General features: G+C 39.8%; 1 protein-coding gene across 3 annotated transcripts in view; it reads left to right on the plus strand.

The window, feature by feature from the left end:
* PRKAR1B (protein kinase cAMP-dependent type I regulatory subunit beta) overlaps positions 1-23778 on the plus strand; it is a 103470-nt gene that overhangs the window by 64234 nt on the left and 15458 nt on the right. For all 3 annotated transcript variants that reach the window (XM_075058386.1, XM_075058388.1, XM_075058387.1), the window contains exons 7-9: positions 5631-5789; positions 14784-14844; positions 18405-18526. In XM_075058386.1, the coding sequence (XP_074914487.1) occupies positions 5631-5789; positions 14784-14844; positions 18405-18526 (342 nt within the window). The remainder of the gene's footprint in view (positions 1-5630; positions 5790-14783; positions 14845-18404; positions 18527-23778) is intronic.

Genomic DNA, 23778 nt, shown 5'->3' on the forward strand with positions numbered 1-23778 from the left:
TTTCTGCCTAGTTCAGCTGGTGTTGGCCTATGCATGGAGGCTTTTAGCGCCTGGCCAGGCTATCTGCCTTCATCATTTCCCTGATCTGCACAGAAGTGGCAGGTATACCAGGACTGGTGGATTCAAGGAGCAATTTACTCTGAGAACACCATGACTGATAAGCACCAAGGTTTTGCATACACATGCAAAGATACACATAAAGGAGGTTGCAATTGCCGTTATACAATTCCCATCCAAGTCATTGCAAAACTGAAAAAAAAATAAATCTATCAACCAAGAAACCAAAACCAAACAGAAACCACCAACAAAGCCAGAATAACAAAATCAGTGTGTGGTGTTTTGAGTTTAAAGAGCTGCAACATTGGAAAGTAATTTACTGTTAGAGTTTTGGCATAGGCACCCCAGAGAGTAAGTAAAAGCATTCTAATATTTTCCCCTAAAAATAATCTGAGTCAAATTAGAAGTACAATAAAATATTTTTAAATATAATAACACTTTATCCTCAACTCTTACACTTTCTTAGGGTATAAACAAGCCTTGTTAGTACAGAATAAAGTATCTCTACATTTCCTTCTTGGTATTACTATGGACAGCCAAAGAAGACTCAATACCCTTCCATTGGCAAGCACACTCCACATGGACTATGGGGCAAGGGAGGAGGGCACAAATTTTCATATGTAAAAGAAGGGGGTTTAGAAATCAGGAAGAGGTAGGTCTTGGAGAACCTGGGGGTTTTCTCTCATATACTGTATGCTACAAACCAGGTATACTTTGACCAAAGCTGCATTGGATGGGAAAGGACATTATAGTGTTACCAGTCACAGTTTTCCTCCTTAGCACTTCAGGGTTGATGAGAACTGTTAACTCATGACCTGGCCCTGCAGATGGATAAAGTTTATACAAGGTAGATGATGGCATGAGGTTTGAAGTCTTAGAGGTCAATTGTCTACCGGAAGCTTTTCTGCTCCGACAAATGTGAATTCATGCCAAAAAGTAGCTGGCAGAGCTTAAATTATAGTTTCCAGTAAAGATGTTGAAAGTACCTGCTAAAGTATGTGTCTTGCAAAAATCTCTAATCCATATTTCTAAATATAAAAATGACTTCCTGTTTATTATTTTAATCTTATAACCTCACATTTTTTACTTTAAAAAGCACCATCAACTACCCTTTTAAAGCAGATGTATTTTTTTTAGACTGAACAACTTCCTATTCTATTTAATGTCACAGCAACTTTCTCTACAGTCATTCTCAGTTTTTATTCTTGTAAAACAACAGCAGCCAAACTACAGTATGGTGAAAATCAAAATGAAAACTGCTCAGTATTTTTTCATATATAGGTTCTGTATTTACTGTATAAATGTATATGTAGAGCTATACATGAATATTGTGGACAATAGATAAGATTATCTTTTAATTGTAGGTCAAATCTTCTTGAAGCCCTTATTCGTATACAGAAACTGTCTAATTTGTATATACAAAGATGAAAAGTACATGGTGGTTTATGTGAGAATACTGTTGGATTTTAAAACTAGTTGCATTTTATGGTTAGATTCCATAGATTGCTTTTGGTTTCAATTCTTCCATCATTAATGATCTTTCTAATTTCAGAAGGATGCTTTTTGAAATTTGAAACAGAACATTTTAAAGTTTGGAGTTTTTCAGCTTGAATTTTTAAGGATTCTCAAGGCAGGCTCCAAGCTCGTATATTTATATTTAAGAAAAGCAAATTCATATTACAAATAAAGCACTGGCTTTATTTGAGAAAACTACCCACATATAAATACCCTTCATGTCTAAGGCTTGCTTATTTTTCCAAGAATAAATAAACCTCATCTTCATTTTTGGATAACAAATATTAAGGCTTGAAAAGACACAAAGCACAAATTATTACAAACAGATCTGAGTGAGGGGATTTAACATCTAAAAGTTGCAATGCCTGGAACAAATGAGATTGTCCACATAGATCACAAAGTGGCAGCAAAAAAAAAATGCTGAGAGTTAACTTGAAATCGGCAATACAAAATTAAAGTAAAAGTAAATTCACTCCAATGAAGCTCAGAGATAGATCTTCATATCCTGCCTTCAAAGTAAAATGGCTATATTACTGCTTGTGGTAAGGTTACTTGCTGCTTCTTTAGACAACATGAAGATGAATGAGGCCAAGATGCATTCTTATTGCATTGAGCAGTGTGTGACTCATTGCATTTTCTCTCGCAGTTAGTGCCTATGTATATTGCAGCCCATGAAGAAAGGAGCTGCTGATGTTCACAGGAGATTTTTCCCATAATGAAATGAACGAAGTTGTGTGATTTTCAAGCCCACAAAAATTGCAATGCTTATATTACATGATGGAAAACAATAGAAATCTAAAGTACTTTTGATCTGTGGAAAGTAGATGGTCCTGATGGCTTGGTCATATTTGGGCACCTGCAGTTCTACATTCCTCTTCAGCTGCATGAAAGAAGAAGGTTCCAGCTATTACAGAGCTGTGATCAGCAGGTCAAGTAACAATTAGGAATAATTCACTTATGTACTCGCCACTTTGGTGAGAGTTCACAAATGCCTAAAACTGCCCAAGCCAAAACCTCAGCCCAGCATTTTTTTGGATAAAGGAGTTCATCTGAGCTGCTGCCATATAACATTGGCTTTCATAAGCTGTTCTGAGCCTAAAATAGCTTTACTTCCCACACCTTACAGAGCTACTTTCCTTTCTACTTCTTTTTATAAAACCTATTTTAAAGGGATTCATAGTGGAGCTGAACTCTCTGTTAAAGGGCAGAATGGCTTTGTAATGTGCCACCAATGCAGTTGAACTTCGTCGTGAAGACAAAAGTTGATTGTTGACTTAGGCCTTTGCAGAGAGTGTAGTACAATGGTTTTCCTCCTAGAAAACAACAGTTATTCTCAAGCTGGTTTTTCCTCTGGAGATTGATATTGGAAATGGCATTTTTATTGGGGAAGTGAATGCTGGGCCCAAAGACTGTCAGATCAGTGATTTGGTTTCACCTCAGAGTACTTTAAACCTGGTGGTGGGGGGTGGAGGAATGGCCATTCGCATGAACTATTTACAGGCAAGATGTCAAACACGTTCTGATGAGTCTTGTCAAGTAAGTAAGACAGCAAAATTAAAGAAGTCTTAGAGCAGTTTAGTAGCAGCCTCTCTTTATAACAGCTGTGCAACAGTAAATGTCCATCCTTCACTTGCTCTAACTTGAGTTTTACCAGCGTAATTCCCCTCTCTGGGCTGCAGTCATATCATGCATACTGCTTTAACAGGAAATGTCACCATATTGCTTAAAAAAATACATGTTGGAATGAGTTTAATTCCTGCTTATAATTCAGACCCTTCTGCAATAACAAAACTTGTGCTTTTGAACAGAAGAGCATATAGAAGCATGTGTATTTTTGGTGTGCTGAAAAAGAGTCAAGGATGCAATGTCAGTTGATGTTCAGGATGTGGTCCAAAACTCATTGGAATTATTAGATTTTCCCCGTCATCCCTGAGACTTTTTGCTGAGGATATGAATGGCTGTACTGTAGCAAACCCTGGATCCATCCAGTGAAATCCCCACAGTAAGGGGATATCCCTACATTCAAATATGCATCTGGACAATTTTGCAATGGATTAATTGAGTTTAACATTTTTCATACATTCTCGTTATGTCACAAGCCTTTCAGAATCCTAATTTTACTCATCCATTTCTCCTGCTTGTCTCAAAAAAAAAGATCCACAAGCCACAGTATTACCTGCTTGTTTCACCAGAAAGTGCTTGGGTTTGCCTGGCTTTTTAAAACTTCTTTTTTTGCATTCATTTTTTTCATCATGAGGAGAATCAAAAGTAGATTCAGTGTTCTGTGAGATTTTCTTTCTGCAGTGAGTGTAAAAGTTTGAAAGGAAATGCTGCTGTTGTTCTCTTGTGTGATATTCTCCTATGTGACACTCATTCTGTCGTGCGCGAAGAAATGAAGCTACAGATTTTGTGGCTTGAGCTCTTTCTTGGCAGCCTGCTACCACCTGCCTGTTTGGGATTATTTTTATCCTTTGTTTCAGCCCCTTGATCCTCGTATGCTCCAGGAACACCAAGAGCCACAACATTGCCTGGAGTTCAGCAGTGATGCTAATATTGCTCCTTTTCAGATGATACCCAAGAGGTCTCTTGATCAGCTGAACTGCTCCGTGGCCTCATCCATCTCCTACTGAACCAGCATTTCACTGGCCTCAGTAGGAGCTGGATCAGAGCTTAATTGAATATTGGGAAGATAAATTGGGATTGATTCCAGCTGTAGTTTGTAATACGCCTTTTCATCATGAAATGAAGATAGAAGTAAAATTAATACTGACATTTTGTTGAATTTTGACCCCAGTTCATTTACTTTGGTCACCATCTTTTCTCATGCCCAGCTTGAACACAGCTCTAATTCATATGTTTTTTAAAAACTGCTAGTCTGTTACTCTGTAATTGGTAATAGGTTATGGTCTTTTCCTTTGCCATAGTTTTCTGCTTAAGATGAGAATACCTGCATATTTTCTTCATATTATTTTTCTTCACAGAGCTTCCAAACAAATGAAATTCATTCTGGTTGATTTCTGCTGTTATCAGTCTGTAACAGATTGGGATATATTCTGCACTGGGTAAATGCACACAGCCTTTCCTACCCTCTAAACTCACAGACACATTAACAGAATGAAAAGGGTTTATTGTGTAGGTTTATAACAGCAAGCCTACAAGCAAGCTGCAGAATACACAATCCATACCAGTCTTTGAATACACTATTATGTCTCATGAGCTGTATTGTCCATGAATAGTGAGGAAAATGCAGCCTAGTGGAAAGCACCTGCATGAGTCCCCCTTTCTCCAGTGAAGGTTTAACATAGCACTCAAGTGTAGGAATTCTTCTCAAATTAGAGATCATCCAGGAAAAATAGTGTGATAGTGGTATCGATCCGTACCATCTTTCGAGAGGATATGTTATCTAAATTGACTGTGGGTCAAATACTACTTCATAAGTTCTGTAGAGCTGGTGTTAAAGACAAAGGGTAATTCTGCACATAGCTTCTCAGGTCCAAAGCACTTAGCACTTAGTCTTCACTAAGGGAGAAAGAGATCTCTGTAGTTATATTTAAATGGTTGTTGGAGGCACTAGGCTTAGGGAAGAAAAAAATGTTCCTTTTCAAAAGATGTTTCCCTGTTTTGACTAGTTTACATTTCATGGCCATGGTGCTTTTCAGCAAACCTCATTACACATATCAACAAATCTCCTTCCTTTCAAGTTTGACAGTGTTAATAAAAAGCCAAAGTTGTGACAGTTCTGCTTGTTGACTGTCTGAGCCTTGAACACAACAGGGAAAACACGATGCCAGTTAACCATGGGAGCTGAAAACTTGGAGAGTAAATACAGTCATTGTACTGAAGCAAGACGACTTGAAATTCTGTCCACAAAGCAGGTTGTTGCCCTCTTTGGGGACCAACTGCGGAAACTGTATGCTCTTGTTTTCCTTCTGTGTCCCCAGCATTGACGATTAGAAAGGAAATTACTAATAGCTTTTTAGGTAACTGGCAGTAGGAGGAAAACTGCGACTAAGTCCCCAAACTGGTTTTGCATCTTGTTTTGTCTTGTGCTGTGGTAGGTTTATGTCAACGGGGAGTGGGTCACCAGCATCGGAGAAGGAGGCAGTTTCGGGGAACTGGCATTGATCTATGGAACACCCCGGGCCGCCACCGTCAAGGCCAAGACAGATCTCAAGCTCTGGGGCATCGATAGAGACAGCTACAGACGCATTTTAATGGTAAGTTTATGGAGAACGGCTTGTTTATGGAGTTGATATTTTTTACTTTCTTTTGTAGCGCCAGCACTTCTGTGTTCAGAGTACACTGATGATAGAAGGCTGCATAGTCTGTGTTTCTACACAAAAGAAAGAGGACATGAGAATAACACTGAGTAACTAAATTAAGTGAACTGAAGGAAAAGGGGACAAGATTCAGCAGAAAGGTGCTGAGTAAGAAATGCAATTGAATAACATGATGCATAACTATTATGCATGAATGAAAACTTCAGAAGGCCTCCGTTACCCACCGAAGCCATGCAAATCCTCTCCTTATTGTGAAACTCAAAACATCTTTCAGCACTACCCCTTGCCTATGAAGTCTTTGTCTGAACTTGTATTGTACTCCTCAAGGCAGGCAATACAAGGTAAATTCAGCTCCGCTAAAAAAAAAGTCTCGGTTGGACTGTGCCCTCCATCTTCGCTAGCCAGCACACAGCCACATATATCATAGGATGGTAGCTGCAGAGTCCCTGCTAATGATTCATTGTTCTGCTCCTTTCAAACTCCCTCATCCCTGCAGCACAGCTCAGCAGACCTTCTGGGCACCTGGGGGGTGTGATAGCTTATGGATTTGCTGCTGGTTCTTGAGTGGTGAGTTTGTAATAGAAACTTCGACAGATAATTAACTTTAGCAATGTCATAACTTTTTTTAATGAGTTTGTTTTTGATGTCTGTGTGCATATCTTCCTTCTCCATAAAATATTCCTTTCTTTTTGATAACAGACATAACTCTATGTAAAGCTTTTTTCTTAATAGAACTTGTCTCTGAATGCTGCATTGTTTTATTCTGATCTGAAGGAACTATGCTCTCAGAATAATAAAGGAGTGTGCATTTTGAGATCATCTATATTTCCAGTGGATGTCATGGATAACAGAAAAATTAGCAAAAGAATTGAGTAGATTTTACACTTAAATGATTAGTTCTTAAGCAACAGAGTGTAAGAGTGATCTTTATTTATACTGTGTGATGACTGTTGGGTGTCTGTATGAAGCACTGCTGTTTTTCACTCTGTTTCATGGGCTGAGTTCTGTATCACATAAACGAACATCACACTGACATCTAGGAGAGCACATCTGCTGGAAATTTACTCTGTCCCTAAATAGTCAGCCTGATTGCTCCAACACAAAATAGAGGAATAATGATGAGAAGCGTACTGTCTTCTCTCTTGTGGATAAGCAAGCTAAATAGTTTTTGAATGCTTTCCAGTGCGGGGAAGCAGGCGGTAGTAACTGAGACCTTTCTGCAAGGTGTTTCTAAAACATAGAGCAGGAGAATTTCCTAACAGATTTAAGAGGCACACTCAACTTATTTGTCCCATGTCCTACATGGATGCAATGGAGCAGTGTCTGGGATAACTGGTATGATGAACCTGCATGCTGCAAGGAAGAATGCAAGGTGTAAAAGAGAAGGAGTGTAGGAGGGAAATAGATGTCAGGACAAGCCACATGTTCCTTAGCTTTTTAAGCATAGCTTTTTACAGCTGCCTGTAACCTTGCTACAAAAGAATTGAAGGGACAGATTCACAGGCCTCATAGCCTAGGGGTAATTTCAGTTTTAGCGTTGATGAAAATAGTGGTACCTAACATCATCCAACCCTGTGAGCTTTCAGGTTTGGTCACATGTCCATTACCATCTGATAGCAGCCTTCAGAAGATGAATATTTGATGCAGAGACAGGATTTTACTAAAAGGGTTTAAAGTCCCAAGTGGAAAAGACTGTGTTTTTAGTGCTATCTTTAGCCATACGTACAACTTGAATATCACGGATATACATCTATTTGATTCTAGTGTAGTGCTAAGTGCTTTTCAAATTAATTTACATGTTCTCTGAACCAGTGACGGCTGTATCTTACCTAGCAAGCTCAGCTTCTGCAGTCGATGAGACCTTTAACTTAACACGGAGGTGTTTCCTCTCCCTCTCTCTTTTCTTGTGTTTTTTTTACAGTTAGAGCCATTAAAAATCAGTGGTCTGTTGCATTACATTAGATACCCAGACAGTGTAATTGTAGTATTCCCAATACTTAGTTAGGAAATATTTCAGGTAGCATGGTGAATTAATTGCTGCAGGTATAGAAAATGTCCAATTTTAAGTGCTGTCCACGGTGAATGCAATTTACGCATCCAGACTATGTGAATTCTGTCATCTTTTCATTTATTTGTAGGTTCAGCGTGCATAATTTCTTTGCTGTAGGTGAAATGAGACACCTGTCTGTGCATTCGTGTGAGGGCAGGTTACAGTGGCTCTCTGCACATTTCCTCAAGCCTAAGAATTAATTACATCATGTTTCAGTGGCTGCATTTCATACTTGAAGCTAACTCCACCATTACGTGGCTGGTTTTGCTGTACTCACTTTTAAGATCTAGTAGCAGCTGCCTCTCAAGTCCCAGAAACACGGTTTCCTGCCATTTAGCCTCTAACCTTATGTTTCTAGAAAGTTGCTGGATATTTTGGATGTAGAAATGCTTCTGCCTTTAAATAAGAGGTAGTAATGTTTAGGATATCTTTTGAAATATATCATTTAAGATGGTTTTAAAACTTGAGATTGAGCAGGTTTTTCTTTTTTACTTTCTGTTTGCAAATACTTTTGTCCAAGGGATGCTTGACCTTTTTCTCCCCAAAATATGTTTTTTTTCTGTAGTCAGATAAAGCCTCTCCATAACCTGAGATAGTTTTTTATTTCGTCTGCATTCCTTCCTGGCCATGACCAGCCCCCTGTTTTCTCAGTCTAGTGTTGAAATTTTATTCAAGTTGTAAATATTTATTTGCAAATCATGCTTTCAGATCCACACTTGCCAAAAAGATTTTGCCCTGTCATGAGACACTTGACTCTCTGCCTCATTTTTCCTTGCAGGCTCTGTTTTGGTTCTTTGCTTTGCATTTAGTAATTTCTAGCTTTTATGTCTGCTTAGTGCCATTTTCCCCACTTACTTCTCATTGATCCTGACTGGTTTATGGTATGAATAAAATACATCTCAGGAGGTTTGGGAGTTTGGGTTTTTCTTTTTTTGGATGGACAAAGCCTGATGCAAAAAGTTCCTGCTGGCTTTTACACTTTTAGTTACACTTGTCATCCATTTATTATTTAGCCTTTCCCAAAGGAAGTTTGTTAAAACAGATATATTTCTTTATATTTCATTATCTCAGCTTAGGTACCCTGATGGCTTGAAGGTCACATTCAGGTTTGTTTTAGCAGCTGTGATGATTGTAAATGTTGGGATAGTTCTTTTTATCAGGATTTGCAGTGAAATTGCTTGGCTTTCACTGCGTCCTTGACAAAGTATTATACCGTGAAATTCATTCTACTAGATGGATTACAAAAAACCACTTCAACATGTTCCCCCCTCAGTACACTCACAAATTATCTGTCCATCTGTGTGTTCCTTTTTTCTCATAAAATTATCTGTGCTGAGTTGCATACTTTTCACTCTGTTGCAAATTCTTTTATGTATATGTTCTCTGTGTGTGCACACACAAGCACACACACATTTATGTATATATTCTATATTTATTTACTTACATTCTTCTGGGAGAGATGCAAAGGAATTTTTTTGCCATAGGATTCTCATGTAATTCAGTTGCAGAGCCCCAACTGCTCTCTTCTTTGCAGTTGGGATTCAAGAGCATCACAGAGTGGGGAACATCCCAGGGTAGTACAATATTTGTATTCTAAATATAGCAAATACCACAAATACCAGAGAAGCAAATGTCTGTATCCCAACATCAGATTGATCCCCCAGACAATTCAGTTCCCAGACTGAGGAAATTTGAAGTATTAATTTCTTGTAATTTCTTCTTTAAGAAGGCTTGATTCAGGATAATTTAACTGTCCTCTGGTTCCCATGGTCCAAGATACCTGGCTCTGAGAGTGGACTTGCATGGGATACAATACTTTTTACCTATTTGGCAAACTTTGCTAGCAGAAAGTGAGTTATAATATTGAGATGTAAGTCATGACAAATCAAGGTTAGTCAGTTCCTAATGCTATGCCTCATTTTATTTATGCTATTTTGGCTTTGTTTTACCATCTTTTCACAGCTCTGAACCTGAGAACAAGTTCTTTAACAAGTGCCTTTTTCTACTCAGATAAAATAAAGTCACAAGGACTTCATGTTGCCATAAAATGTAGGTTGCATGGTGGCCAAAACATACAGCAAATCCGAAGCCTGCAATCCGTCCAACATCTGTGCAATATAGCACTGGGATCTTGCAGCCTATTTTGTTTTCATGGCCAGTAGGCATGGTGACTCTTTCTTTCATGCTCCTGTAAGAATGTACACCCAAAGCATCATTCAATATCAGGTTTATGCAGGGATTAAATGGGGCTGGAGCAGTCCAGGCAGCCATTCCAGCATCTCCTGCCAGGATAACTCTTTTTATTTGAAATGTGAGCTATGGTTTGCCTTTCGGTAGCCATTTGTTTGGCTTTTTACTGAAGGTGGGGATTTCTAGGAAGGACCCAATCAACTCCACCTGAAAAACAATGATGCAAAAAAGAAGACATGAAGAGTGCAGGAGAGACAAAGCAAAAAGAGGCGAGCAGAGGGGAAGAAAGGCAGAGACCAGACTGGAGGAATGGGAGATAAAACTGGAACAAAACAGGGACAGTGAAGAAGGGGCAGTTGGAAAAGAGATGCAACAGTCGTATTCAACAAGACCTGTTATAATCTCTGGGGCATTCATTTTTCCTAGACTGTGTATTGCTAAGTCTAGGACTTGCTACATTTTTAAGGAGTCCTAAAACTGGCTTTGAGCTTTTTTCTGGGTGGATTTGGCAAATGCAAGTGATCTCGTTTCTCCTTGGGACTGTTTCAGGGAGGAGCACTGCAGCTTAGAATATTAACGAGTCTTCGTAGTTAGTGGGAACCACTGTCTTTAAGAAGATGAGCTTGTGCATGACAGCTCAGAACCGGGGAGAAAGTGAACAAAGGAAAGGGGGAGAGGGAGAAGCAGTGACTATTGAAATAAGATATTAATAGGTTAGAAAAAGCAGAATTAATAAAGACTTTTTAAAACATGCCATCAAGAACCCTGCCAGTACAGAATTATTCATGTACATTTACTATTGTTTTTATCTGGCTCAAGCGCTAAGATTTCTACTGCTTCCCTTGGGAAACTTTTCTGCAAGAGAATAATTCCTACGTTGGGAAAACTTTTTTGATATTGATCTTAAATTAGATTTTCTTAATTCTCCTCTATTACTTTGAGTTATGTCAAGTTATGCTGTACTAAATTGCCCTTTCTTTCTGTCATATATCTGTAGATGATTATCACTGTCTACTTAAAACCCTTGCAACGATGCATGCTAGCTATGAGCATGACATACCTCTGATCACAGTGTTGAGCTAACATACGCAGGCTGAATTTGTTTTGCTCTTTCCTTATCGGCTCTCCCCAAGTGTTTTAGCATGTCTTCAGGCTCTGTTTGGTTTGGGAGCACTTTTCTGGAGAAGAGGTATTGAGACAGAGTGTAGCATGCCAGGTGCCGTCACATCCAAGCCATGGAGATGGAGTCTCTAAACTTCATTCCTGGATGATGTCTTTGAGTATACAGACCAAAATAGCTTTGGCTGTATTCTTGTTGCAGTCTGATGTTGCAAACGAGGTCTCACCTACTGTCTGTAAGTCTCTTTCAGCTTTACAACTTTCCAGTCTTCTTCAATTTGTCAAACATCTGTGCTTTGGATTTTATTTTTTTCTTTGCATTTCTTAGCTGTATTTTCCAAACGGAAGCTCATTCTACTATTTTCTACTCCCATTTCTAATGTCACCAGGTCCTTTCTTGTTATTTTCCTGTTCTGGCAAGCTTTCATAGTATCTCCTAGTCTGCAGATATCATTACTGTCTGATTTGTTGGTGCTTCTAGAAGATCCATGAAAATATTGCATAAAAACAGACTTAGCACATGTCCCAGGGAGCGTGCCAGTTGACACTTCTGCACAAATTACTTGAAGGGTAGGAGAAGAGGTTATGATGGTGTTCATACCCATGGCCTCAACAAATTTGGATAAAGCGACTAAACCAAATAAAGCAAGTATAAAAAGGACATCAGGAGTCAGAGGGGACCTTATGCCTATGGGAGAGGATGAGAAGGGAGTATTAGGCTGATCAAGGAAGGTGGGAAGTAGGCATGTTCTCTGTGTTTCCTGGGGAGAAAAAGAAGATTAATGCCAATTGAAATAAGCACATGCTTTGGTTGGTTGCAAGATTTCTACCGCTGGGTTGTTTTTAGCTTATATTAGAGTATTGTTCTCTCCAAATCTCTTCCCCTCACTCTGCTTGAGCAAGCTTGAGCAGGAAAACACACTCAGGTGAAAACAATGTGTGTGAGGGTGAGCCAAGCTTCTCCTTTCTGGAAGAGAAATTGGGATCTGGTTGTGCCAATTGGGATCCAGCCTCGTGTGCTCTGAAAATGCAGAGAAAGCTTCTGTGCCTGCCTGGGTACCCTTAGGTGAAGCTCTGCTGTCAGGTGGCTTGTGCCACCCTGGAGGCTGTTGTTTGTCTCCTCCAGGAGAGATGAAGGGTTGGATGGAGCCATCCTGCGGGTTGAGTCATGAGCCATCGGTTGGGTCACCTTGCATTTCAGTGCCTGTGCTGGGAAATAGGACCCTTAAGCCTCAACCACGAGTTCTTCCCTAGGCTCTTGTTCTCCCTTACCTTTGTGGTATCATTCTGAGACATGGGATGTTTAAGACAGTGTAGCTATGCATTAAGTGGAGTCCCACTGAGGTTCTAGATACTATCACAACACACAAAATTGTAACAGCACATTTAATTAATTCTTTCCACTTCAGTTTTGCTTTTGTACTTGTCTTCATGGTGGATTCTGTACCGCTGCCCTGGCTTAGTTTAGCCAAGACATAACACACCCGTTTTGCTGTAGGAAGTGATGGGCTTTTGCTCTCCAGGCCAGGCGGGATGCCTGCAATTCTTACCTTCCTGGGTCTTGTCTGCATCTCTAAATACTCGAAGTTGTGGTCAGGCGTCACTTATGGCTACTGATTACTGCTTCTTAAAATTCATCTGTGTCCGCAAGTCATTTAAAAAGCATTTTCCACATCTGTCCGTGGGTGCCCCAGCCCATCAAACTAAACGACCAATCTGGTTTTCCACAGCTGTCAATTTTGCTGGTCTCGTTTCCACTCGATTGCAGGGAGGAAAGCAACAACTGCGCAGTGTCCAGTTTTCCATTCTTTGTCTCGCAGCGAGCTGTCAGGATCTGGCGTGGTTTGCAGAGCCTTCTCCGTTTGAAGTTCTTCTTTTTTTTTTTCTTTCTGGCACTTCAAATGCTCTCAGGGGCCCCCGAGGTTGAGAACCAGGTTTGTCAGACAGAGAGGTCAGACAAGGGTTACCGATGCTATCGCTGAGAGGCGAACTGTCATCACCAGACTCGGAAATTATGAACAGGGTGCGGAGGGGGAGACCTCGGTAGCTGGTGCTGCTGATGATCCAGAGATACCTGGGAAGAGTGGCAGCTCCTGAACAGTGCTGTGGCTGTTTCGGAGCAGGGGTAGCCCCAGGAGAGGGGCACAAATGGGAGCTGCCCCCAGAGGAGAACACCCCCAGCTTCTGCTGGTGCTGGAATCAGAAGCTGGAGCCAAAGCCTGTTGATGTTGGTGGAAGGATTCACGTTGCTTTGGTGGTCGTTGAATCAAGCCCCACCTGCACAGTGCATGTAGGAAGAGGGACGATGTTTAATTCTTAGTTATATATATATCATTGCACTTGAGTACACCAGCCTTTCCCTTTTTCATACCTAAAGCACTTCTGAATTCTTTCACAGTGGAGGGTAAAATGTTTCTACTTCTTTTCCTTTCTCTATCCCCAGTTTCTGCCTCTGCTTCCAGCACTTACCAGTGCTTACTCGGAGAAGGAAGAATAGACAACTGACATTTGCTTCTGTCTTCTCTGTCCAGCCTATGAGTAAATGCCATCATTATTTCCCCTTTCTTCAGAAGATGAATGTACCGTCTTTGTGCTGTACTCCTGCCTTGTAGATTTGACTAGCAGGCACCAGGCAGCCTTCAACATCCACAGGGAATCCACCCAGGCAGAAATGATGCAGGCTGTCATATAACAGTGTGGAATAAACTGCATAGTACCAAGGAAGACCCTGCAGTTCCTCTTTGGTACCTGGGAAGGTTTTCAAGTCACTTGTGTCACTGCAGAAGGAGTTAAAGATAAATTAATTATTTGTGTATTGGTAAAACTGCATTGTATTTATTCATACCTGAATCTCCTTCAAAAATGCGTGCTGGAATGGCTACTTACAGTTTCTGTCTATGATGATCAAACGCTATGTAAGCAGAAGGTTTCTCAGTAATTTACCACACAATAAAATCTTAGTAGGATGGGAATGACTGTGCTGGTGGCTGCACATACATTGATGGATTGTCTGCTCCAAAATGCTTAAATTTTGTTAAAATAATAATATGAATAGGTTGCTCAGCAGTAACAATACATACAACTCTATACAGAACATAAACCGGGCTTACAGATAAATGCTCTTGGAATTAAAAAGGTTTTAACCTAAAAGGATGGGACCCATGAGGGAGACATTTTAAGTTTTATCCTACTTTGTAATTGTAAATTCTCTTCTAGCAGGGCCTCATTGGTAACTAGATATATATATTGAATTAGCTAGACAGTTAATTGATGAAGCTCTGGCTTTAAAATGAGTGCCTGTAAATAATGGATACAATTCATCTGCGGTGTCCAGTAACACCAGTGAAGTCAGTGAAATTACACCAGGATTGAATTTGATTCCTTCTGTCTTTGCTTATCAGCAATACAACTTGCCCAGACATTTTATGGGGAAACATTTGCCTTAGGCTGTTTATACTGGCTATGCTTAAGATTTGGAATGGGAGGGGAAAAAAAAGAGCAGCTGTAGGAAGAAATCACAAAAATACTTTGTGTAATGTTCTACCTCCTTTTTCTCTCTCCTTTAATAACAGGGCAGCACACTGAGAAAGCGGAAGATGTATGAAGAATTCCTGAGCAAGGTCTCCATTTTGGGTCAGTTGCCCTTTGGACTTGCCTGTTAGTTCCTCTGTTATACGTGTTGGCAGAATGAATTTTGGTCTTTGATGGCACGATGAAAGCAATGGTGGTCAAACAGAAGGTCTCACGGTTGCGTCATTTCCGAAGGAATGAAAGCGTAAAGGGCCCTTTTTAGGACTTGTTTTTCTCATTTTTTAATATGCACTGAACATGTGTTTGAAGGACAAATCTTTCCTTAAATATGGGAGCAGGCATGCACTGGTAACCTTTCAGTAGCTGCTGTTGTAGCAAAGATCATATGGATAGAGGTGAAAGCAGTGCAGAGGTATGAGTTTGTCATAAAGTCTAGTTACAGCCTTCCAGGTGACAGGTGAGAAGCTTTTTCCTGCAAGAATACTGTATATATGTGCACTGAATGAACTAACCTTGCAAATCAGAACGGACTGATTTTTTTTTTTCTTCTGTGTATTTTACAGCCCCTGTCTCACATTCTTTAAACATCTGTTTAGTTTCTTGTCCTTGGATTTTGTTTCCCTTTGATTAATGTGATAGCCACGAAATTTGGACATGTTCTTGATGGCCTTCAGTAGGAAAAACAACAAACCCATAATGCCTGACCAATCAATCACCATTAGGAGAACAAAAGCTTCTAATAAGGAGGACAGTGTTAGACAGTACAATGAAATGTTGATTCTGTAGGAGAAACACCATGTTTCTACTGGGGCTATTTTGAAAAAAACAATTCAGGATTAATTTGCTATATAATTAAAGTATTTATAGTTCTACTTAAACAATTTCTATTTCTTGTTTATGGTTTTCATCTACCATTCGAGCTTAGGTACCTGAAATATGAAAGTGTCTTAGTGAAAATATACTTGAACTTCTGAGAGGTGCTATCCATGAAATTTTCAATTACATTTGTATGCTTAAAGTAAGGCCAAGTATGTTGCTCACTTATTAATGAAGTTTTCATCATTTAAATGCCTTCTTTTATGCCTAATTTAAATCTTCCTAAATTAAGAGCACAAATTATACCAAATTACAATGAGTATTTAAAGAAAAAAGGATCTCTGCACCTGCACTAATGAGAAGCAATTACAACAATGAGACATCTCAAAACAATTTCAGAGTAGAAAGGTTATTCAAAGATGTGCTTCCTTAAACATGCGGTTTGCGATGTAATTATATCCTAGTTTGTAGTATGGCTTTTGAATCTCAGTAAAAAAAGAGGAAGGACTTCAAGATTTGAACCTTTTTTAAGTACGGAAAAGCAGTGGACAAAATAACGCATCATTTCAGGAAGATGGAGACCTTAGGTGAAACGTGTAAGGATCTATTTCGCATGTCTAAAGAGTAGGTGACACCGGGGAAACAGAAAGGTATTTTAGAAATCTTAACACAGCACTGAGGAGTCAACTTCACTTCATGCCTTAATGTGGTCAGCAATCAGTGATTTCTTGGTAGAAAAACCTCTACCTGCTGCTTATGTATATTTTTTCAAGGCCTGTCTAGTGTCTGTAACTAGCCATATAATTGTAAGAGTCTTTTTTTTTTAAATCTAAGGATTTTTTAGATTATCAGTAGCTGCTTATAGTGTATCAAACAAGGTATTAGAAAACTAATTGTTTTAACTATTTCTTCTGGAGTTTAATTAAATGTAAAGCTATGAATTGTTATGTACAATTTAGAAATTGCAAAAGATTGCAGATGGTCTACTTTATGTGTTGTTTGACTTTAATTCTGCAATGAAAACTTTAGGAGTTTTATCGTGTACAATATTCTTTATAATGCTCTGTTTGCAAGAGTCATTAACCAGTGTATTTGTAGTGGTACAATTCCCTTAGACAAAAGAGAGACACTTTGTGACTAGAGCTAGAATTAGCTTTGAATTTCTCATAAGGCCAACTGAAGAAGAAGTTTCAAGAGACTCTTTCTTTTCATTGTTAATTACTGAGTTCTTTTAAAAAAAAAATGAAAAAGCCTACTCTAGTCTGTATGAAAGAGTTTAATGCTTATTTTTAGTCAAACAGAGCACTTTTTGAATGTTGCATTGACAATATGGGCTTGGTCTTTGATATTAATGCTTCTGCAGCAAAGGTCACAAATACACCAGGAAAGTGCATTAGTGATTATAGGTGCGGAAAATACTAGAAGTAATCATTTCCCAAACAGCAACACAAAGTGGCATAAACCCATGAAGACATATGTGTGTCAGGCAGCTCAAAACTTACCTTTGGTGCATTGATCACTTTGATCTGGTTTTGTTACCAGACTCAGTGTGCACTTCTAAGCGCAGCCAAAAGGCTTTTTAACTTTTAAAGAACAACTCTTTCACCCTCACACAATACTTCTAAGCAATATTTTGAACAAAATGGCGAAACCAGAGTCTGAGAGAACAGCCCAGATCTAATCCTGGTGTCAGAAGCTGTGTCTTGGCTTATATTAGTTCAATAATTCATAATAAGTAAGAATCAGCAGAGCTCTAGTACATGAATTTTAGCCCAGCTTTTTGAGGCAGTGAAGGTTATATCATTGTATTATCTGTTTCTTTTAATAGCTTTTAAGCTGTCACTTCTTTCAGTCAAATCTGATAAAGGTACGGAAGTTCAAGTACAATTCATTGTCTTGAATTCTCATGCAAATGAGTAGAGGAGAGAGAGACAGGTTGGCAGCCCTCCCCTCTGCCAGAGCAGGACAGGTCAAATTGATCCCTTAGCAGAGACGGGAGGAGGCAGGCAGTGGGACAGTGAGCAGCCCTGGATGAGCCGCTGCGCGGGCTGTCTTTTGCCGTGTAGGTATCCCAGGGGATTTGTGGCAGCTGCAGGTGGGTGATAAGGACACCAAGCCACAGGAAGCAGGCTGTATTAGCTCCATCACTCATAAAACAGACCGGTATTTTTTTCTTATTGAAGTTTACTTTGAAGTTTTACAACTTTTCTCTCCAAGTGAGGGAATGAAAAGAAAAACACTTTGTAAACCATCCCGCTGGCAAATGAAACAGAGGTGCCACTTCACACATCCATGCTGAGCCTCTGGTCTCACTGCCACCCATGCTACCGGGGTCTTGCCGTTGGCTTCAGTGGTGCGTGCTCTCACCCATGGGGGAAGAGTCATTTTTTAGATTGGCACTTTTGCATCGCTTATCTAGCAGGCCATCAGTAACCAGCTGAGAGCAACTCTGACGAAGAGGGTAGGACTTGTTCTGACATCTGGTGTGGGATGTGGTAAGAGAATCTCGGCGCTCCCATATCACTGGTATCTCCAAAACAGCTCCTAGGCTGCTCCAATCCACTGCAGCATCAGCAGCACTGCAGATCAGATCGCAGGCGTAGGGAACCACAGCCAACTTTTCCTGTCCAACTTTTAAGATTATTATCTGGGTGATTATTAACTCTAAGACACAATGAATAAATACATTCATGTTTCCCAACTGGAGGTTCGTGCAAAGTGCCTGGATGAAAGAAATGTTTCTTTTATAACAGAACCAGGCATAGCAGAGCTGTCAGTTTAGATACAAATCTCAGCCAAAGTTAGAGTCTTCTTATAACAAAGCTTTATGATCTTCAATATTTTAGAGTCCCTGGACAAATGGGAGCGGCTGACAGTGGCTGATGCGCTGGAACCTGTCCAGTTTGAAGATGGAGAAAAAATTGTTGTGCAGGGAGAGCCCGGTGATGACTTCTTCATTATTACAGAGGTAAGATTGGCATCCTGATAAGTTCTGTCATTTCCTGGTAAAGATCAAGACTTTGTATTAAAAGACATTTAGGTTCAGTTTAATCTCTTACTTCAGCATAAATCTGAACTAACTCCACTCACACCAGGAGAATTACTCAAGTGAATTCAGACACCAGTTCCATGGAAATGTCTTAAGTGGGACGATCCCTAATTTCCAGTAAGTTGAAGATGCAGAGGAATTTTGAGGTGTGTCTAGTGTCTTTACTGTTTGAAGGTTTGTTTTCTACAGGAGATTTTTCTTGTTCCAAATTGCCAATACTTCAACCAGGCTGGCCAGCCACACACTGCATTGATCATTGTTCCCAAAGGGACTTACAGGGGAAATCACAAATGAACATCTGTAAAATGGAGCAGGAGACCTGATCCAAAAATGGATAATTTGTTCTTCGTTTTGCCTTAAGCTCAGTCCAAATGGCTGAGCCATTTTCTTGTTTACTCTCACACAGGCAGACAGATCTGTCAGGCAGCTGAAAATGCTGACATCTTTTTGGGAGATTATCTGACACTTCAGTTCCACCATCTCACTTCTGCAAACAGATGCTGACGGGGTTTTTCCTCCCTCTCTGACATAAATATTTGGATCCTTGGTATCTCATACAAATACCTAGGCGCTGTGATATAACAAGTTTTAAAAAGGTATCAGAGAGTCTCAGACTAAGAATAACAAGACAGCATTAGGATATGATTGTTTATGTATTGAAGCAGGAGCTTTTCAGTGCCAGCTGTGAGTGTTCATACACAAATATATAGCCTGGGAATGACCAACATACGGCTGTGTGGTGACAGTTCAAGTGCACATGCCAGGCCAAATGTTACGTGACCAGCAAGGAGGCAGTGGTGGCACAGGAGCTAGGAGGTAATCTGAATCCCTCACTGTGGGAGAAGGTGTGTCAGATGGATGTAAGGAAGCTGGTATGATTGTGTTGCCTTGGGATCCAGTTTTATGTAAACAGAATACATTCCTGCCTCCATCAGGCTGCTGTGTTGTGACGTGATTTAGGAGGAAAGAGACCCTGCCCTGCTCAGGTCATAAAGGGCTTGTACAGCACCCATTCCAGATGGTTTAGAGCCCAACAGGTTTTTCTTTGCTTGCTCCTTATCTGTGGATTTTTGGACAGGTGCTTCTATCCAAGGCAGCCAGAATTTGGTTCATAATAAATATCTGAAACTTAAAATTCCATCCTTCTTTCCTCTTGAGTGTTGGAAATACACATTTGATTTATGAACGTAGTTTCTCTTCTGATGCTCACAAAATTGTCAGTGCAAATAACCGCACCTGTATATCACACAGACACTTAAGGATCTTTAAATATGTGATGAACAGTGCCCCTTCGAAACAATAGTGTCAGAGTAAAAGAGACTAGATATTAGATAGGGAAGTTTTTTTGTTAACAAGATATTTAGCATATAAGAAAAATTTACGAAATACAACTTTTTTTCAGAAATAGGAAATTTTTATTTCTACTAGTGTTACTGAGTGTGGTGTTGTTCCTTGCAGCAGCATGAGGCTAGGAAAACCTGATTTTCTTAGCCATTGAATCCCATGTGGAAAATTGGCGACTTGCTTAAGAATTACCAAGGGCCTTTATTTTCCCCCTCTTGATGGAACAGCTGTTAAGACTTGAATGAGTAGAAAAGTATTAACACTGCATACTGCATAATCATAAAGTATCTGCTCACCTCACCCTTCCACTATAAATCTAACATAGTTTCTCACTTTGGAAATTGCCTGTATTTTTCTACGTTAAAGTACGAACATCCAGTATCAACTATTTCTTGTGCTGCAGTAGTATTTCTGCCTGCTCACACATAAGCTTTGTATGTTAAACCTGATTTTACAGGAGTTTACATCTTTGATGTTAAACTTTTCTGCAGGAGAGTTGATGTGAGCTGCCAGGAACACATTATTCTACAAACTAGTTGCAAGTAGTTTTGGCTGGTTTGTTGTCACAATACGTTGAAAAGTCATTAGCTTCTTTCATATGTTTTTTGATGTTTGTGACCTTATAATTGAAAACACTAGAAATGCAGCCAATTTGTTTGGCTGCTCTATATGCAGAAACCATTTCATATATCACCAGAATGCAGTCTCCTTTGGAGCACAGTATGTCCAGTAGTACAAAGCTAAACTTTGCCACACAATTTTTGGGCAACATACTAATTTATTATAAACCACGGTCATTCATGGCATGCCTTAGACAAATCAGTTACCAATTTACAAAGCTTTGGTGCACCAGCATCCCAGATACTGGTTCCAAGTGGGATCTTGTGACTCCTATTGTAAAAGCTTCTCTAAGACACCCAGGACTCACATATGGATTTTAAATTGTTCGCACAGTTTTGTATGAATTTCATAAATTAATCGTTCATTTCTGGTTAGCCTGCAATGCTGCCTTCCTCTATGACATCCCTTTGGGATACCATCTTTTAATTATATTGGTCCTGCAGAAGGACATAGCCTGTAAGTGAATTGGCACCTTCAGGATTTGCAGATTGAGGAGCAACCATTAAACCCTTTTGAAAGGGAGACTTCCAGCCTCAGTGATGATCAGAACAGCAATTCCTGCTTTAAACCAGGAATATCATCCCGGTTAGTATGGACAAGAATATTTAGTCTCCCCCTTCTCAAACAAGCACATTCACCTTTTCTTCATTTTTCTTAGTATAACCTTTTTTTCATGGCTTTCTATCCACCATCTTATCTCCAGTGTTGCACAGATTCTATTGGGGTGCAGGTTATTTGAGGTGCAGTCTGTATGCATGAAAATGCATAGTGCTGCATGAAGAGTGAGGCTGCCAAATTATTAGAATAACAGAAAATGTGCACAGGGAAAAGTCACAGGAAACCAGGGCTTTTTAAGTTCACTGCTCACAAAGCTGTTTATGGTTCATCTTTTGTTAAAAAGTCTAATGAGAAAAGTATTACCCAGAGATTCCAGCACAGCTACAGTTTTTCTGCCATCCTAAATCTTCACAGGCAACCAATAAGATGTTTACTTGCAGTAGGTTGGGTGCTCTTCCATTTAAATCTCAAGCAGCCTTCAACAAGATTTAGTTTTAATATTTAAAGGCTGTGATTTTTTCCAGAGATAGAATTATTTTAATGTTTATACCATATTCCTTAATTTGAAGATAGGATCAGAAGTGAATGTCTGCTTACAAAAGCAAAGTAATCGCTTTTGTGAGATTGATTTACTTCACTTGAAACTCGTAATTAAAAAAAAAAGAAAAAAAGAAGCAGCACTGCAGTTTCTGTATTTTCAGATATTTCCAGGTCTTATTTTCCCACTATGGTTTTCACACAACAAACTCGGGCTTTCCCAGACCAGACAGATGTGGAATGTATCTGCTGGATTCCAAGGTCATGGAATTATCCCATATGAGATTCCTGGCACAGAGGTGAAAAACTTTAAGCACCATGAAACAATTGTTGCCATAAAGAATTATATTTTGGCAAGCGTAAATCATAACAGATGTACAGTTTCTAACAAATAAATTTGCAGTTGTATTGTACACTGCCACACTGTGTACCCAGCAGTAGGGAGGATTTATTCATCTGACTTCAGATAACGCAAATATTTTTAGCTAGCATTTTAAAGTGGTAGCTTGCAAAGGCATGTGAGCTTTGTGGAGTTAAATATCCCAGCAAATGTTAAGTCCCTTTAAATGAAATGCCAGTTGAATGGGGGCTGATTTTATTCCTGACTCGTGCTTTGCCACTGACTTCAGCTCAAACAGTAGTTTAGACTAGTATAGTAGTGCTCTGAAACTGGAAAGAAATCAGGTTTTTGCTGTTGTCTAGGTTACTGAGAAAGGTAGTGACAATAGTATTAAAAACAGCGGTTATGATCATGTACCACTTCCTTAAGTTTAGCTTCGAACTTGGCTAGGTGGCATAGTACCTCGAAGTCGGTAACGCAGCTGCCAAAAATGCAAGGACCTGCAGCTGTGAAGTGCCCTGCTGGGTTTTCCAGCTCCCACCCCTCCCCACGTCAGATCATTTGGATCTATTTGTCATGACCGAGCACTGTATACGGCACATGGATATTGTCACGGGACTCCACCGACTGTGCTCAGGGAGTCTTTTAATCTCAGGTGCATACTGAGAGCTTGCTGAACTGCTGCCATATGGCCCTAATACTCCATAAAGTTTGACATGGCTTAAAAAAAAAAGTGTGCACAGACACAAACATATGCAGGTGTAGGAGGAGAGAACAGCAAAAGGTTTATAGTAGTGCCACACTGCGCCCAAAGAGCACAGCTTGTAACTGTCCTTTAAATGTGCTCTCCATAGCCTGTCATCTCCTTGGAGGACAGTTTGGTTTAAGTCGTGCAGAAAGCAATGAAATAAAACTGCATGAGAAGTAAAACATTTCCAATTAATAGTTGGTCGAGCTGCCCAGCAATAGTATGCAGCAGCCTAAAAATAAAAGATCTAAAAATAGAAGATAATTCACAGGAGAAAATTCAAGGAGAAATGGACCCATTGTATCCAGTAGTTTCACATTAGATTCTTGGTTTTGACTTTAAAAACTAGTATATTTAATTGCAGATTAGTGCTAAGTTACAGGGGGTAGTTGCACCCTCCTCTGCAACTCCTTTGTGAAAAACATTTCAAAAAAAGCTGGGGATTTGTTTTCTTTCTCACTATCCTGCTGGTTAAAGAGGAGGCAGAGTCAGGCCATCAGATTTTCAGTCTCAGCTGTATTATTAGTTCAGTCTGTGGGCAGGACGTTACCCTCCCTGTTTCCCCATCAGTGGGAATAATCCTAATGACACTTCATAAAGGTGAGCAAAAGCTTAATGGCAAAAAGCATAAAGTATCTGTCGGTACTGAAACCAGGCAATGGCAGTAGCAAAATTGACAAATAAGAGAAAAAATTTCATTGATAGTGCAGAAATCCTTCCAGAATTAATGCATAGAGCTGCTTCATTGACAGAAATGAATCAAATTAATGGGTAATGATTACTTATCCAGCACTATTCTTGCCTGATTGTATTGAAAACAGTCTTGTAATCCTCGGGGGGCTGCTAGCTTTCATGCTGCTGTTGACATTTCAAGTCAGGGCCACAAACTGGCTCCGGTCTGGGCAGGATCCGCTGCGAGTTCTTGCTGAGAGCGTACTTGAGATACTGTCCTGTAGGTGAAATCAGTGTTTCCAGCCCCGCTGACACTCTTGGCACGCTATGGAGCGTCTCTGCACAAATGCA

This window comes from Buteo buteo, chromosome 27 (genome assembly GCF_964188355.1).
Source record: "Buteo buteo chromosome 27, bButBut1.hap1.1, whole genome shotgun sequence".
NCBI lineage: Eukaryota > Metazoa > Chordata > Aves > Accipitriformes > Accipitridae > Buteo > Buteo buteo.